Source organism: Xiphophorus maculatus, chromosome 7 (assembly GCF_002775205.1).
Source record: "Xiphophorus maculatus strain JP 163 A chromosome 7, X_maculatus-5.0-male, whole genome shotgun sequence".
Taxonomy (NCBI): Eukaryota; Metazoa; Chordata; class Actinopteri; order Cyprinodontiformes; family Poeciliidae; genus Xiphophorus; species Xiphophorus maculatus.
The window spans coordinates 29,499,279-29,516,645 of record NC_036449.1 but is presented as its reverse complement, the minus strand read 5'-3'; the positions used below and the strand labels follow the sequence as shown (position 1 = coordinate 29,516,645).

At 39.3% G+C, this 17,367-nt stretch overlaps 1 protein-coding gene across 1 annotated transcript in view; it reads right to left on the bottom strand.

The window, feature by feature from the left end:
• The window catches only part of tmeff2 (transmembrane protein with EGF like and two follistatin like domains 2), a 146,200-nt gene that overhangs the window by 35,174 nt on the left and 93,659 nt on the right, over positions 1 to 17,367 (bottom strand). Inside the window, exons 5-6 of the mRNA XM_023337112.1 lie at positions 11,941 to 12,037; positions 847 to 995 (exon numbers count right to left, since the gene is read on the bottom strand). Coding sequence (XP_023192880.1) covers positions 847 to 995; positions 11,941 to 12,037 — 246 coding nt within the window. The remainder of the gene's footprint in view (positions 1 to 846; positions 996 to 11,940; positions 12,038 to 17,367) is intronic.

Here is a 17,367-nt window from a genome sequence, read left to right as displayed (position 1 = left end):
TAAAAGAGAATTTTTCTCTAACAAACCCCAGAGAAAACAATTGAGTGAGTCCTGAAGAAAAATGCTCAAATAGGTCAACATTTTTCAGATTTTTATGTGTGTTAAATATTAAGGGCTGCACAATGAAACAGAGAGTTTGAATGAGCTAAAAACTAGAGCTGTGCATATTTTTGTATAAAACTGATTCCAATATCACCCAGAAGCTGCAAAATCTGTAATTTTCATTTGCAACAATCAAGAAACCATCTTAACATCCTGGAGGGATTGATATCAAAGGGGCAGTATCAAGTAAACACAACCTTTTCTTTTATCTTTACGTCATGTTAAAATGTTACTTTCATCAAAAACAAACCTGAAGTGTTGCTTTGATTTTTACATGCATGTTTGAGAAATCCTTTAATCTCCATGGCAACCATTCAGCTGTTAAAACACATGGGTGGACCTGGCTCCGCCTTCAAGGCAAAACTCCTCCCCCACTCAGCTCCTTCAGACTAGCCAGCAGCAATTAGCAAACACCAGCTGAGCTCATTATAGGAGCTACGTCTGAGCTGGAAAAATGTTGTTAAAGCATCAATAGAGGAGCCATGTTGGGATGACTTCCTGAAGGCGGAGCTTCAGAAAGAGCATGAGTTTCTTAAAGAGACAGAGGTGATATATACAGCATTTTTCAGTTACTTGTAATACTGCCCCTTTAAGTAGAATCCACAGAATCAAAGTGTTTTCTTAGTTTTTTGTTTCGAAGCGAGCATCTGCTCCTCCAGACGAGCCGACGCCTCCCTCTGTGTCTGAGTGTTTTTCCACCTCTCACTGCGACTGCATGCATGCGTCTGTGTCTGAGCGTCGGACCTTGGCAGCGGCCCAGGTACTTGACTTCGATGCGCTCCTGCTTCTGGCAGGACGCCTCCTTCACCTGGCAGGGGTTGTCGTAGGAGCGTCCGTCGGAGGCGCACACCGGGTTGAAGCTGATGTGAGAGCAGTCGATGTTGCAGACGCACCTGGAGAGCAAGAAATCACGTTACAGCTCTGCTCTTCTCTGCTCCTTTCCACGTTGATGCATCTTTAAAAGGATAAATTTGGATTCTGCGGAGTGTTTGACTATGAGGTTAAAAGCGTAAGAGGGGAAAAGCAGCACAGCTTGAACTCAGGCAGGACTTTGGACCGTGTTTCAGCTCATTCAGGTTTCACACAATACAGAAAAACGAATTTAACTCTGCAAAGAGGGATCAGTTGCACCAGAGGGCTGACAGACAAATGGTGTTCAGAAAGCAATTAACGATGAAAGAACCGGCGATAACAGAGCTGTACAGTTTAACTTTGGGACAAAGAGTGGTCACTCAACTTCTAACTTTTATATTAGATAACATAAAGAAAAGTCCAAATGGAAAATACAGTGAAAGATTATAATGTAATGGTGCAAAATGGGTTGAGAAATCACTGAAGTGCTGCAAAGAGGGAGGGAAATACATAATTGCACCCCAAAACACTGTAGACTAATTAAAAGGCAAAAATGTTTTAAGCATGAAATAGATATTGAACATAAATCAGCAAATATATAGCTATTATTTGGTTTTTATTTTCAAAGTAGATAAAAAAGGCACTTTTTGGACAAAAATATCCTTAATTCAACACTGGACTTCATCATGTAAGCAGGGATTTAGCAGTAGGACCACGGGTGTTGTTTGTGAGCATAATGTTTATAAAGTTCACTGAGACTTTTACTTTTTTGTGTCCTGCATCTCTTAATGAGATCCAGTAATACAGATTTAAGAATAGACTTTATTTGAGAAACATTTATAGTACCAGAAAATACCACAGGGAGTTAAGTTTTCATAAATTTCATACTATCCTGGACACATGATGTATGCTAAAGGCCAAAGCGTTAGCACAACAACTTTAAGATTAACAGAAAAATTACAACTTGTTCAAATAGTCGAGCATTTCCTGGATATTTACTAATAAACTTTGGCTGCATGTTTCTGACAGAGTTTGTGGCTGATGGTGTCGAACCTCCAGCAGTAAAACATGGACTGATTATGTGGAGAAAAATGAGACTTGCACAATTACTGCCGACTTAACTTGCTGGGGAAAAGGGAAAAATAATGCAGAAAAATCTTTAAAGAACAACTCAAACCACTTTTTTTCTCGCTCTCTGTGTCAGCTATGCTACACGCAGACTTGTTGCCATAGCAACTGACAACAACGCCACTTTATGTATCGGGACTCAACAATGAAAAAGACTCAAACATTTCCCAACAGAATATTCAGTCTGTTACATTTTTATGTTTTTAGGCTTGATGTTTACGTTGCAATTATTAATAAGTGATTGCTGAGATTAGCTACTGCTGCTAGTAGCTAAGCTAACAGAGCGGTGGTTTCCTTGGAGATCATTTATATCCTTCCATAAAATCCTGTCATTTCTTAATTTTTAAGTTTTAGCAGCAAAAAATTAAGTACACCATGCAGTTTTTGCTGACATTTCAGGGAGGAACAGCCTTGACTTTTAGTGACGCCTGCGTTTATGAATGTGTGTGTGGTTGAAATGTGCACACTGACTGTTGTGTTAGACCTGATCAGCAGAAATTACAGCCGTCGCCTGACAGAACGCCTGATTCTGTAATTATAACTGTCACTGGTCTCTGAGCGCCGTGGTAACGCTACGTCTGCATACACACCCCCGTGGGCGCCGGACCTCACTCACACACACATACCCCCACACACACCCACACACACACGGCAGGACGTCTGGAAAAACAGAAAGGTAAAATCACAACAGCCTTTAAACTGAACTGTTTCCAACAGTTCTGTGATCCAGTTCTGCTCAGATGGTTTTACATAATTGAGACCAAAAAGTGTCTTAAAGACGGCTTTACATTACTGACCAGTTAATAACAATAACAATAATAATAATAATAATAATAACAGCTTTGTAAATGATCTTTCTAAGCTTATTTTATCATATATATACATATATATATAAACAAAGAGCCTCCTTTGTCTTTAAATTGTGGCGTTATGGAACACTTAAGCTAATCCATTAACATAGGAGCTAATCTCCCGTTTAGCTAACTTGTAAATGTTAGCTTCTGTTAAATTGAAGAGCTAATTTACTCTCAGTTGAATAAAGTTCTACATCTGTGTTTTGGTTAAAAGTTATTCAAGTAGTTAGACGTTTATATCCATACTCTTATTTTGAAGTGTTTACAGAGAAGTTCTTGTTTTCTCTCCTCAAACCCCCATCTCAAAACTCTGAGATTGAAATCAGAATTCTGAAAAACTAAAAGATTAAGGTCAGATTTCTGACATAAAAACCCAAATTCTCAATATTCTGAGATTGAAATCCAAATTATTTCTTTTCAGCGGTTCTAATCCTCTTTCATACAAATCAAAACGACTAACCTCAAAGAAATACATTTTTCCACAAATTAAAAATAGACGACAGGCCACAGCTTCATCATCATCATCATCATATGTATGTATTCATGCGCTTTAATCCCATCACAGAGGAGCCTTCCATCCTGAGAGCCTCCATACATTTTTAATCAGGCCTCTCACTGTCTCCACAATAGGCATGGTACCACCTGACTGCAGTGCGCCAACACCCCCCCCCCACACACACACACACACGGTTGGGACAAGAGTCGCCTGGTGATAATCCGTGTTTCAGCAGCACCTTCGCTCCCGTTCCTCTGCATGTTCGTGGATCGGTACGGAGCGGTGGGGGCGTTATCGGAGAGGGATGTGTAGAAAAGCACCGTGTGTGTGAGAGAGAGAACAGTTTCTTAGCAGGATGTGTCGTATTGATTAGTTCCCTGTGATTTCCCTGCAATCAAAGCCTCCCTCCTCCCCCGACGGTCTGCAGACTCCCAGCTAAAAAAGGTAGTTTTACGCACATTTCAGCCACGTTTCACACGCCAACACACACCAAGCAGTGAAGCCGGCGTCTCCCACTAACTGCTCCGTGTTGTGTACAAATCCCCAGCAGCAAACCCAGTTGCAACTGAACACTGCATTGATTTTTTTTATAATCCTCTGCCTCAAATTTCACTGTAATCCTGTGGAAAACTGAGCGAGAGAAAAGAGAGAGACGCAGCAAAACAGGAGGGAAAAGCAGGAGAAGGTGAATAGAAAACATCCGATAAAAACCCACCGTGACATGCAGGTGAATGTTGCTGCTTTGCTGTGTGATGTTAAACTCTAATAGTCCAGAGACTATTGATGGAAAAAAGAAGCAGAACCGTTTCCATGTTAGAGTTATTAGAATTGGTTCGATTGGGACCAAAGTTGGAACATTTGTTACATTTCCAGCTGCTGTGGTTCACTTTCTCACCACACCAAGTCAAACGATCCAAACCCTTTGAGCAACCTGTTCCCCTCCTCACCTGTGGGGGCGCTGCACCAAGTACCACTGAAGGAAACGACACAAAAACCTCTGAAGACGACACTGAGCGATACAAAATTAAAAAAAACACAGTGGCGTCAGATTTTAGCAGTTGTAGGATTTCTCTTTTGTCTTTGGTTAAAGAACGGGAGCCATTTCTTCTGCTAATGCTAAGCTAACACGTTTGTTTTGGTTGTATTTACCCTACCCTGCGTTGTAGTCCAATTCCTGCTTTTGGAGCGGTTTCCGGTCCGCTTGGCGTTAACATAAGCGTTCAAACCGAACCAAATCTAACTTAAACCAAACCGAGACCAAAGTTTGGATGTGGACCAGAGTTCAATCAGCGTCCACACCTCCCGAAAAGAACCAGACTTTATAGACAAACTGACTGGAGTTGGAATAAAATAATAATAAAGGTAAATTCTTGGCTCAATGAAACCTACTTAATCAATCAAACTAATTAACTAACATTAATGAATTAAATGAGATAAACCACAGCGTTCTCCTTCTTTAGGAGCTGAATATCTCATGTTGTGAGTTCTCAGTGTCATCGCATCTCTGTTAGAAAATATTTTCTCTCTCAGTTTTACTGGAGGAACACCTTCATCATGTTCTGCAGTGTCATCATCATTTCTCCTGTTATCTAAAGCAGGCTGCAAGACATTGACACTGAATCATTTAAATCCGCATTTTTAAAAGCATCTGTGCATGGAGAAAATGTTGCAGCCCGGATTTCATTAAACATAATTATTATCCCACATCTCCCAGGAACTCCTGTAATCAGCATAAGACCAAATTTTAATGCCATCAGGGACACAGCGCTGTTTATCGCTGGTGAAAAAAAACATAAAGCAGCAATTTTGTTGTAGTTCCTGCAGTATAATGAACACACAAAGCAAAGGTAGGCATGATTAGAGAAGTGGTGTCCAAACTTTCTGTACAGAGGGTCAAAATCCCCAAGTTGAAAGTATTTACAGGACCAAAGTTTTTTTTTTTGCCCTAATGTCAAACATAAAATAATATTATGGTGAATTATTTCTCTTTTACCTGAACAACAATTAAATAAACAATATTTTTTTACATTTGCCATGCTCTTCATAGTTTTTTAACTTTCTAGGCTAATTATTTTCTATTTTGTTGGTCTATAAAACTGTTTCATGTTATAAACTGATAAAATGAAACCTGGAGATGTTGGTATGAATTCATTTCGCCACAGCAAAGGGAAAAATAACAGAAAAAACACTGAAGAACGACTCAAAACCACTCGTAGTCTTCTTTTTCTCGCTCTCTGTGTCGGCTACGCTGCACGCAGACTCGTTGCCATAGCAACCGACAACACCAGCACTTCATGCTTCAGGATTCACCACTAAAAAACAGCCAAACATTTCTCACACAGAGCATTCAATCCGTTACCGTTTTATGTTTATTTTGTGATTATTAATAATTGATCACCGTGGCAGATTATCTGCCATTAGCTAATTTAGATTCGTTATTTGAACACCTGCTCTACTGATGATCTGTCAGAGAGCTGGTGTGTGAGTCGCCTTTTTTATGCTTCACTGAACCAAAACACAAAGAATTCCACATCACATCTACATGTTAAGGTTGTCATAGTCAAGCTAGCGTAGCTGATCTCCTTCCCTCGATATCTTTTTCTTGATCAAAACTTTTTCCTGATGTTTTTATCTCGTTTTTGTAGTGTTGACAATTAGAAGCAAAGCACTGCATCCCTTCATTTTATACATCGCATATATTTTAAGATTTGGTGTGTTATGGTGACAACTTGACAGCTAAAACCAATGCTAGCCATCGTCAGCAAGCAGCTGTTTGGATTTTGTGCGCTTCAACGGGTCTATGAAATATTTGTAGTTTTTTTCCAGCAACTAAAATGAGAATTTCCTTCTAAAACCTTTGCTGAATTTTGTATAGTATATTGCTTTGTGTGACCAAGTCAAGCAAGATTTTTGGTAAAATGTGGAACAACTTACTACAAAATAAAAATAAAGCAAAAGAAAAACGCTAATAAACAAAAAACTTAATTGTGTTGTACTTAATGTTTTATGTTTAAGAAGATTTAAAGTTTTTAGAATGAAAACCTTATTCTAAAAAATTACAAAAAGTGTCAGAGAACCAAATTTGTACCATTTCAAAGTGCAGTCAAAATTATTCAAAGTGCCACTAATGGCCCTCGAGCCACACTTTGGGCACCCCTGGAGTAGAGTGAAACAAGTTTTAGAAATCCTAATCCTTCCCTTAAACGGTTCAGGAAGCAAAGGAAGCTGCTGAGAAGTTGCAGAGTTTTGAATTTTGATTTAATTCCCAGTTTTTTAATGCATCGTTTCAAATTAAGCAGGAAAACTTATAAAATAAGCGGTGGTTCAAAGCAGCGCTGAAATACAGAGATCAATGTGAGACTGTTCAGGTTTCAGATGCGACATGACTTCAGGGTGAAGCTCACAGGGAAAAACGATCAGATGTGTTTGTTTGTCTGCAGCGGTGGGGGGATAACTCCTTCTGAGGTGCCACTGCCAGGTGAGCGCCTCCAAATATAGAAATTCAATTTGTAGTAAGCAAAGTTTTATTGTAGCTGCAGTAAGAAATAAATGAATGTCTGGGGATGAGTGCTGTGCTCCAGCTGTGTGATTTAAACATCATGTTTCTCCGTCTCTCCTCCGTGGATCTTCTTCTCTGTTTTTATTTTCTGCCTCACCTGAGGGCTGTCTGCGCAGAGAAGTTTGATTTCAGGTCGCTTCAGGTCTGCTCATCCTGAACCAATCATCAATCCGCCCCGACGCCAGAAACCAGCCGCCATTTCTTCTTTTATCTGGAGATTTTTTACATTTCCACCGGTGTTACAGTTAATTAGCTTTCCAGGTCGACTGAGTCTAAACCTGCTTTTATTATCGGCAGGAAAACAGCCTGTTAGCCAACAAATTAAATCAAACACTCAGCTCAGCCTTACCACACAATCAGCCAGTATGAACTGCTCTGGAGTAAAAGCAATAGTATCAATTTGAGCAGCGGTGAGCAAAAAAGTACCTAAAAGTTGATGGCGCTAACCGTAAGCCACTAGGCATAAACATTAGTTCTGCTAATGCTAAAGAGCTAACTTCAATCTGACAATAACAACTGTCTGTAAGATCATGTAAAGGATAACAGCTAGCTGACAAAGAGATGCTAAAGGGATTAAATGTAAAAAAAAAACAGCTGGACATTTATCACAAAAAGAGACATTTTTGGTGCTACTAGACTTTCCTAATAAGTCATCCACTTCCAGATGTACAGCTAGCAAATTATTAAAGCTTATTTTAAAAAGCAGTCAGAATAGCTACAGATAATGCTGAAGGAACGGCGCTGACTACAAAGCTAGCTGCGTTAACCATAAGAACTGGTTCTGCTAACGCTAAAGCGCTACACAAACATGGTGTTTAGTTAAAGCTAATGCTACACCACTAACTTCAGATTTAAGTTATATCTGCCCTTGAAAGACCTGATATTATGCTCTTTTTCATTGTTTTCAGCTGCTATGTCTTATTTTATTCCTCTGTTTTTATAAAATAAAGTTTTTGGTGGAAGAAAATGAATGGGGGGAGAGGAAATGGAACTGCAGCGTAAAAAGCCTTGATCTACTTCAAAATAAAAGCATAAATATAAACGGTAAATATGCTAAAACACCCAACAAATGTTCACATCTCCCATTAAACAGAGAGAAAATATTGCTTGGATCATTTTCTGACAAACACTCATTAGGAGTTATAAAAACACAAACATCAGACTCAGAAATATCTGCAAAGAAAAGCAGACTTGACAGCAAAGGCAGTTTTCCATCCTCCAACCTGGTGTTTTTATTTTAAATTCACTTAACATCCAGAGAAAAGTCTTGGACACATCTGTGGGTCTGAAGCCTCAGGAGGTCCAGCGGCCGCTTCCAGACTGACTTTAATTCCATCAACAATGATGGCCGCTATTGATGGGTTTGAAAGCATAGATTTTTGTGGGTAATTACAGTTTTACACCACAAATGGATCTAAATGGGATTTTGTGACACTCTATTGATCCCTCTGGGGCAAATTAGTGTTTTTTTTGCCCGCTGCTCGGCTCCAGAGAATAGGAGCTATAGAAGGGCGGAGTGCAGATAAAGGCTGTGAAGCGTTCTGCCAAATGAGGTTCACTCAGCGCTGCGGTATCTTCACCACAACACTCCGGACATTTTTCTTTATCTGAATCCATGAAGCAAGAGACGGAAAAATATTCATTTTCTGGTGAATCACAAATGATGACGAATGGAATCAATAATACTTTGGGGAGAGAATGGGCTGAAATGGCAATTTTCTCCTGACCAGGCATAACCTTTTATTATAGCAGGCAAACACGGGTTATTTCATGCTGTCAAAATGGATAAACATAAGAATTAGGTCTGAAAATAAGGACTGCTAAAGTGGGGCTCCATTGTGGTGCAGCTGCAATAAGGTGTTTGAATGTTGCCTGAGACTTTTCTCTCCCAGTATTACTCTGTTCAAAAGGTTAACTGGTCTCTATAAACTGAAAACGTGTCAAAATTCACACAGAAACATGAAGACACAACCCTAAATAATCTATTGTATTTAAATAATCTGCCCCTTTCCAGGCTGCAGAGCGAACCACTCCACCATGTTCAGCCATTTTTGTAGTTTGACAGCAAAGATACGATTATCTATCGGAGCAGAAACTTTTTACTCTCAAATTGATTAAAATATGTCAACAACGGTAGATTTGTTGAGCCAGAAAATGTTATAGCAATATGAATGAACAAATGTTATAAACAAGGTCTCAAGGTAGTTAGCAGGCTAGCTAACGCTAGTGCTAAAAACGTAACTGAATGTGTTCCCCAGAACAAAAATGGGAAAAACACCACCAAATAGTACGGTTATGTACTCAAGAAGCTAAAAGCTAGCACACAGCGCTAACATTAACATGCCATTCTTACAGCCAGCAGCCATTATGCACCATATCAGAGTAAAAACAATGGCATCAATCTGATGGGGTTCACCATGCTAACCCTATAACACTAACCAAAAACATTAGATCCACTAAAAGCACTACATGTGATGGTATTCAGCGTACACTAAAGCGCTAAAGGACTAAATTATTCTGTTAGCTTAATTTGTTCGCTTGTTGTATACTTGCCATTTTCTCAATAAAGTTTCTTGAAAAAAGAGAGAAGTAGAGAGGAAGTAGAACTGCTGCACCCACTTCAAAATAAGAGCATACATGTAAATGTCAAGCTACTTGAATTCTTAGCAATCAATCACCAACTTTATTCAACTGAAACCTACAAAACAGCCAAGTTATTTAGCGCTTCAGAATTTATATAAAAATAACAATTTATGGGAAGCTACATGTGCTAAATGTTTTCAAAGTTAGCAAAAATGTTAAAGTGCTTTATAAACATGGTTTTTAGCTGAAGCTAATGTTAATGAAGAAATGGTTAAAGGCCAAATTTTCAACACAGATGTTTAGAAACACACTCAAGTAAGCTAGCACTTTAGAATTTATCTAGAAATAACGATTTATGGGAAAGCTAGGTGCGCTGGATGTTTTCAAAGTTAGCAAAAATGCTAAGATGCTACATCAGCATCATATTTAGCTAAAGTTAATGCTAACAAGAACCAATCAAAAGCCAAAAATTCAACACAGATGTTTAGAAACACACTCAAGTAAGTTAGCACTTTAGAATTTATGTGCAAAAATTGATTCATGGGAATCTAAGTGTCCTGAATGATTTCAAAATTAGCTAAATGCTATTAGCCGATTAGCGGGACCGTAACCACTACTGTGGATAATGGTCCCAAACACATCCAAACTGGATTTAGAACAGATGAAACAGGTCAATACGAACCTAAAACTCAAATTTCAACCTTCCGTGATTTAAATACAAACCATTTAAATAATACCTACCAAGAGGTGGGTTGGATATTGAGCCAGAGGTTTGCTGATGACTAGCATATCTTTTATTGGTGGTATGGATATATTTGAGCCTTTGCTGAGCAGCAGCGCAGCAGGTAGCACTGCAGTTTGAGCTCCCAGTTCTTCTTTAAAAACAGCTGCAGCTATAAGCCGTGTAATCGCTCCACTGTGTCAAAGAAACATTTCAAATAAATCATTAAAAGAAAGAAATTAGACATTCTTGATGAGTGAATGCATATTTCTGACCAGAGCAGATTAAAGCACAGCCTGGATTTCCAAGCAGGGATTGCAGATAGCACTCTGGAAGCTAATTACTCTCTTTGGAAAAACCATTTAAGCAGAACAAAAAAGCTAAAACACCCCTTTGAAACTAATAATTGCCCATTCAGGCACCAACAAAATGCTGCATTCCTCCTTTAAAAGTTGCTTTAAGAACTAAACTGTTTATTAATGTGGGCTGTTTGTGTAAAAATAAGATGGTTTTTGATTACAGCCACCTCTCTCCAATCACGGTGTGATTAACTGACAGTGTGTTTGATTAAAACCAGCTGCCGCCTGATTGGACTAACCTGTCATTTTAATCAAAACAGCCTCGCGCCGCCGCCGCCGCCGTTGGCTGCCGTTTCAGGAAAATCACCCACCGTTGGGTCACAATTACCTCCCTGATTATCCACCACAAACCTTCCCATCAACACACCTTGGGGCTTTTAAAGATTAAACACTCGTAGTTTCACTTTTACATGAGGAGACGCTGAAATATTAATGTCTGTTATAATATTTATGTCAAATTCAATTTTCTAAATGCTATTGACTTGCTCTCCTATGTGTAAATGTCTTCATTTCAGGTAAGATCGAGGCTCCATTTTCTTTGCTGTTTCAGTTTTATGTGCGCAAACCGTCAGCTCCGTCCTGCAGTGATTGGATAAATTCCCCCGCCGGGAATTCGGAAAGTGCCATTAAATCAATTTCTGGGTTTTAGAGGCGTGTTACGGAGCATTTGCAAAAGTGGGTGGCATCGGGAGGAGTGCCGCTGTTTAGTATTAGCAACGAGGCTCAAAACGCATCATGAAGCCATTCCTTGGCATTATGGTTATTGCACACTGGGGTACATTATCTCTCCATTACGTCAAGCCGTTTGATGGAGTCATACTCTCAGGGCGCTCCTAATTTCCAGCTGGGATTTCTTTGCTGATTCCAGTAGTTTCTTACACAACAAGGCTGGAGAACCTGCAGGAAATGGTTAAACCTTCAACAAATGTTATTTCATCACTGAACTAGTTTCTCCTGTGCGAGTCCAAGACATTTTTTTTTTTTTTTTTTTTTTTTGCTCTGACATTGCCAAGTCCTGTAAGGAGAGTAATTGGATTTCCAGCATAAGCGAAAATCTCCTTTCTCTCCCGGCCCTGCTCTGGTAATTGAGGTTAAATGAAATGGTCAGCCATGCAATAAAAACCCTGGGTGGGTGTTCAGCGGCGGCTCTGTGCAGGAGACAGAGGAGCGACGCTTCCAGTTCTTTGAGGCGAACGGCTGTATTTGGACTGATTTGATAGTACGTGGTTTTGAAAAGAGTCAGAAGCCGGGTGGGGCGGTTTGGAGGAGGAAGAGTTCGGACTGACCAAACGTCCTCGGCGTCCACGTCGCACTCCGCTCCGAACTGGCAGATGTCGCAGGTGGACGTCTCCTTCTGGCCGGTCTCGGCTGAACCTTCACCTCCTGAAACACAAAACAAGAGCGTGTGTGACGGTTTCCACCAGACAGGCCGCTGCGAGAAACATGTCCGCCATATTGTGAGTGGCAAGGTCGCTTGGTTAAACCAGACCCTGCTCCATAGGAACTTAGCATTAAAAGGACATTTAATTTAATTTAATTTAATACAGGGTGTACAAACATTTTTCCATGTGGGCCAAAATTCTCCTGATATTTATTGTTGATCCAAAACATGACTGGGATTTTTACGACGGTGTATTAAAAACTGTCGTAAATAGATAGAAAAAAAGGAGCACATTTCTGCCAAAAACTCAAAAATTTTCAAAAGAAAACTTACAAGTTTGCTTTTATAATATTAATTTCTGATATTAATCTAAAAATGTGACTTTTATACTATCAAATTTCCTTGTTTCTTTTCTAGAAAAGTTATGAGATTACGCTCAATTTCTGAGTTTTTTGGCAGGAATTTACTTCTTTTTTTGGCCCAGATACGCTGCAGTAGATTTAGCATGTTTGCCGTATTAAAAGAAAGAATTCTAGTTTTCAGGTTTTTTTAGGCTTAGTTAAATTTATTTTCAGTAAGAACAGAATTTGGCTTGTAAATGTTTGCTTTATTTAGCCAAGTTTAACGAAAAACAAAAGTTGATGTGGGTGCAGCAAAGTTGCCTTTTCAGTAAAAGTCTCTCCAAGTTTGACCTTTTGTTAAAACTTGGTTATAAAAGTATTAATACTTTTGTTCTACTTTACATTTTCCTGTGTAAGACAATTATATTGGTAACAATTTTTACCCTGATTACAAATTAAAAGTCTCCATCTGCATCTACGGGACAAATTTGAATTCTATTTATCAAATAAAATAAAATAATCAACTTCAAGGTCAAGTTAAAATGTTTATTTTCTACAAATCTTTTAATGTAATAACCCGGTGTTGTTCTATTGTTCAGGCCGCCTGACCTAAATCTCAAGTTAGAAATTAATGAGATAAACGATAATATTGTTATTTTGAGACCATTTTCCACCAATATAATGATAGTAATGGCACAATAACGCAAGAACACATCGTTAACGATCAAACTTTATGTTTTAATGAACATTTAACACTGCAACAGGAAGATATTTTAAATATACAAAACACATAAACATAAAAAACCACAAATAAAGTTAGGGGTGCACCGACTTACTGGTCCCAAAATCTTAATTGGCAGACCAGACTTTTAGAGATTGGTAATCGGCGATCGGCCAGAAAACTGCAATCAGTGCATCCCTGAATAAAAGGAATCATAAAGTCTGTAAACAAAACTGACCTTAAAAGAACAGGACCAGTTTTTATAGAGAGAAAACAGCAAAATGATAAATCATGTAAATGGAAGTTATTGAGCTTGTCTTAATTGATCATGAGATTAATTAATTGATTTATTGTGACAGGCCTACCTACAAACAGAACTGAAATGTTCCTATTTAGACTCTTTAGTTTCTACCAACAATGATTCCCACCTTTCAGTGGTTTGTTGCATTTACATCCAGTCACATCCCACCTGAAGCATCTCCTTCATCTCTCCTCCTCCTCACCTGACTCTCATCTATCACTCTCAAATCCCAGCTGATCTTCCCCGAGTCCCTCTTTTATTTCATCGCGCTGCGAGTGCGGCGGCGGCCGTCGGGCTTATTGCGGCTTAGGGGCCCCGGCGGCGCGCGTCGCCCCTCCTGAGTGGCCGACGGGGAGAAGAAAAGGAGGAATAAAAGCAATCTGGCCAATCTCAAATTGCATTCTCCCTCCGCAGCGCAGTCCTCTCCTCTTCTCTATTAAACAAGCTCTATTTTTGACTCACTGGGACCCCGGAGAGCAACGTGGAAGGACGAGAGGAAGAGGTGGAAGTTGGCATCATTTCCTCGTGTCATATCTTTAATCTGTCTAACCAGCGCCACCTCGCAGCGCTCCCCTGTGTCACATCTTTCATTCTCCCCCCCCGAAACAGTTGTTATTTTTTGTGATCCCTTGTGACGCGCTGGACTGAAAAAGTGCCATTAGCGCGGCGTAACCTTGTTTTCTGCTCACCGGGTTGAGTTCAGTCTGATTTTAAAGTCAAAGTCAGGAGAGTTTACTTTCTTCTATGAGTGAGATGAGCGACTTTGTTGCCATCGAGTCGCAGACTGATTAGCTGATTTTGAACTCGTTTTTTTCTGTCTGCCATGATGCCGAGGCAGAGCGTCCTCTGAGAGCCGGACGCCTGCAGTCATGCAGAAAGGTTTACGTTCAGTATTCACAGCTTCACCTTTCAGGTCACAGAACCGCCAAGATGACCGGGTGTGAAGCCGAGGGCGACCAGTGGAGCATGAATGCCAAATCTTCTCAGTTCACAGGAAAAAAAATACATGTTTTCTGAAAACGCTGATTTCTAAGCTTTTGGGTTAATTTTACCATACTCAGTCAGGATTACTCAAAAAATCATCTAACTACAACCTCTCTGACAACAGGAAGTAGATTTTACCTTCCCTGGAGTGGCTACTTAACCAAAATTACTGATTACAACTAATTAAAAATATGTTTTCTGCGTATGTGTTAAAACTGTCTGATATGTGACAAATAATCTGTTAATCCACTCCCGATCAAAAATAACCAATCAGAGCCAGGAGGCGGGGCTTAGCACCGTCAATCAATCTCATGTACTTGCTGCTAAATGTGCTAATGCCAGAGAAACAAATTACTGCTACAGGAAGAATGTTTACCCTGTATTATCAATGGTTATGCTAACTAGTCTTAGAATTCATGACCAGCTATGCTAGCTGTAGCGTAGCAGAGATCTACACGGAGGGTTATTAACAGCATTAAGACCCGCCTCTTGGCTCTGATTGGTTGATTCTAGTTTGCACTGGGAGAAGAAGCTCGATTTTTTCCACAGAATATCTCACAACATGGTGACAGTTTCAATAAATATGTAATATTTAATATTAAATGTTACATATTGCAGCTTTAAGGTCACGGTTCAGGATTCAATAAAAAAATAGATACTGGCTATAACTGGAAGGCCAAAAATCACATTTAACAAAAACACTTTTAGAAAAATATTCTGTTGAGACAAAAGTGAAAGATTTTGGAAGGTTTATATTTTGTTACGTCTGGTATAAACTAGCAGCATTTAGCAGCAGTGAGATAACGAGGTGGTGCTGTTATGACCTGGGCTAGTTTGCTTGTACTAATCATTCTGCCACCATTTGGTGACCTTAAGCTGAAGCATGCTTGGGTTGTGTACCAAAACAATGATTCAGGTCAACTTCTGATTGGCTCAGAAAAAAGAAAATTAAGGAGGTAGAGTGACATTATAAATCTAGAACCAGTGATTAGCAGATCAAACTAAAAGTTACGTCACCTTAACCCTAGAGCACTAATCATAAACATTAGTTAAACTCAAATCTAATCGCTATAGCAACATTCTGTTCAGCTAAATTCAACCATGATGATACCCACAAAAACATAACCAGGCTCTCAAAACAATTAATATAGGTGAATTTTAGCATCTATTTATTTAACACTGTGAGAAAGTGAGGAGAGGAAACAGAACTGCTGTCTTCACCTTCTTCAAAATAAGAGCATAAATATAAGTATCTAACTACTTGGCTAATTGACAATTGGTGGCCAGAACGTCAACTTGGATCATGTTGAACTTTATTCAAATTAAAGTTTGCAAAACCACCAAATAAATCAGAACTTTATTCAGAAAAATTAATTTAGCAGAAGCTAACAGTGCTAAAAGTTTCCAAAGTTAGCAAAAAAGCTAAATGCTAAACCAAAAATGAGCTCTGCTATTAGCAGATTAGCAGTGTGTCCATCCCAGCATGGCGCAGATAAAGGTGCTGTGGTCTGATCTGAAACAATGGAAAACCCTCTAAAGTGGCTAAATTGGAACATTTAAAAGTTTCCTGTTGTGGTTTGGTCACTTGTTTTTGTTAAATCATAATTTTAAAAAGTAATTCTGTATCAACTCAGGTTGTATTTAACTGATATTAGACAGACGGAGAGGGGAGTGAGAGGATGCTGTCCAAGAGGAGTAAGATGATGTTTATCCACCAGAAGACAACGTTGCAGATTTTCCTTAACAAGAAGTCAGCCAGGACCAAGAATCTACAGAATGAGGCAAACCTGAAAAACCAACTGGGAAAAATAAAATCCAGGCCAAAAAATATTCAACCTCTTAAATTAAGACAAGGAAGCTCTTGCATGGAGGGGTCCATCCAAAGTCCACTGCTCTGAAATGGTAAGCTAAGCAGACGGAGGGAGGAGATTACTAGAGACAATCTGCCACATGAGTCTGGAGCTCAGGGAGAAAATAGAGAAGTTGTGCAAAGTCAACTTCTCAATATTTATAAAAAAATAAAAACAGATTACTCCTGTAATTTTACAGGCTGTAGAAAGTGCCTCAGCGGCGTATAAACCACCTGAAAACAGCTTTTTATTTCTATTTTCCAGCATTTCCTCCCATGATGTCGTGCCAGGCAGTGTCTGCTGCGCCTTACATAAGCCATGGTCTATAATCTATGCTGATCTTTCACCGTTTCAAGAGTCTCCCACGACATTTCAGACCCAAGCAGGTGGCAGCTGCTGTGGGGACGTGGGTGGAAGTGGCGGGTTGAACGGTGGTTCTGCTGACAGTTTCTAGGTTCCCCTGAACCCGACCTGTTCTGCTGAACTAGGAGCAGTTTGTTATTCCCGGATATTTTTAGGTTCTGGCTACCAGTGACTGTCTGAATTATCCAAGATAACTTTAAGGTAAACTACAGGTGGTTCCCTTTTCCATATCTAACTATATAAATTAATACCATCAGCGGTAGACTCTGCTAACTAAAACGTTAACTGTGCTAAACCTAAAGCGCTAATCATAAACATTAGCTCTGCTAAAACTGAAGCGCTACACCAGTATTTAGCAAAAACTAATGCTGCCACCAATACTCCATTTAGCCGTAGCTAATGCTAAAGTGATTTACACATATTGTTTTTGTCTTTGTTCACCTAATCATAACCTTAGTATTTGATTTATTGACATCACAACAAAGCAGTAAATTTTAGCTAATGCTAAAATGCTACACCAACACTGTATTTAGCAGTAGTGAATGCTAAAGTGCTAAACTCAACCTGCAGAGAAACTTTCCTTTGGTCCATGTTGCAGAGAAAGTGAGTGAATGGTCATTAACCTGAGCTGAGGCCCAAACCAGACCAAATAACTCAACCACTAACAGTTATGGATAATAACGGCTTGAAGGTTTAACATTTAGGCTTACAAATCAATTATTTCACAAAAAGGAAATCTTACTGAAAGACACTTTGGCTATTTGGTTATTTC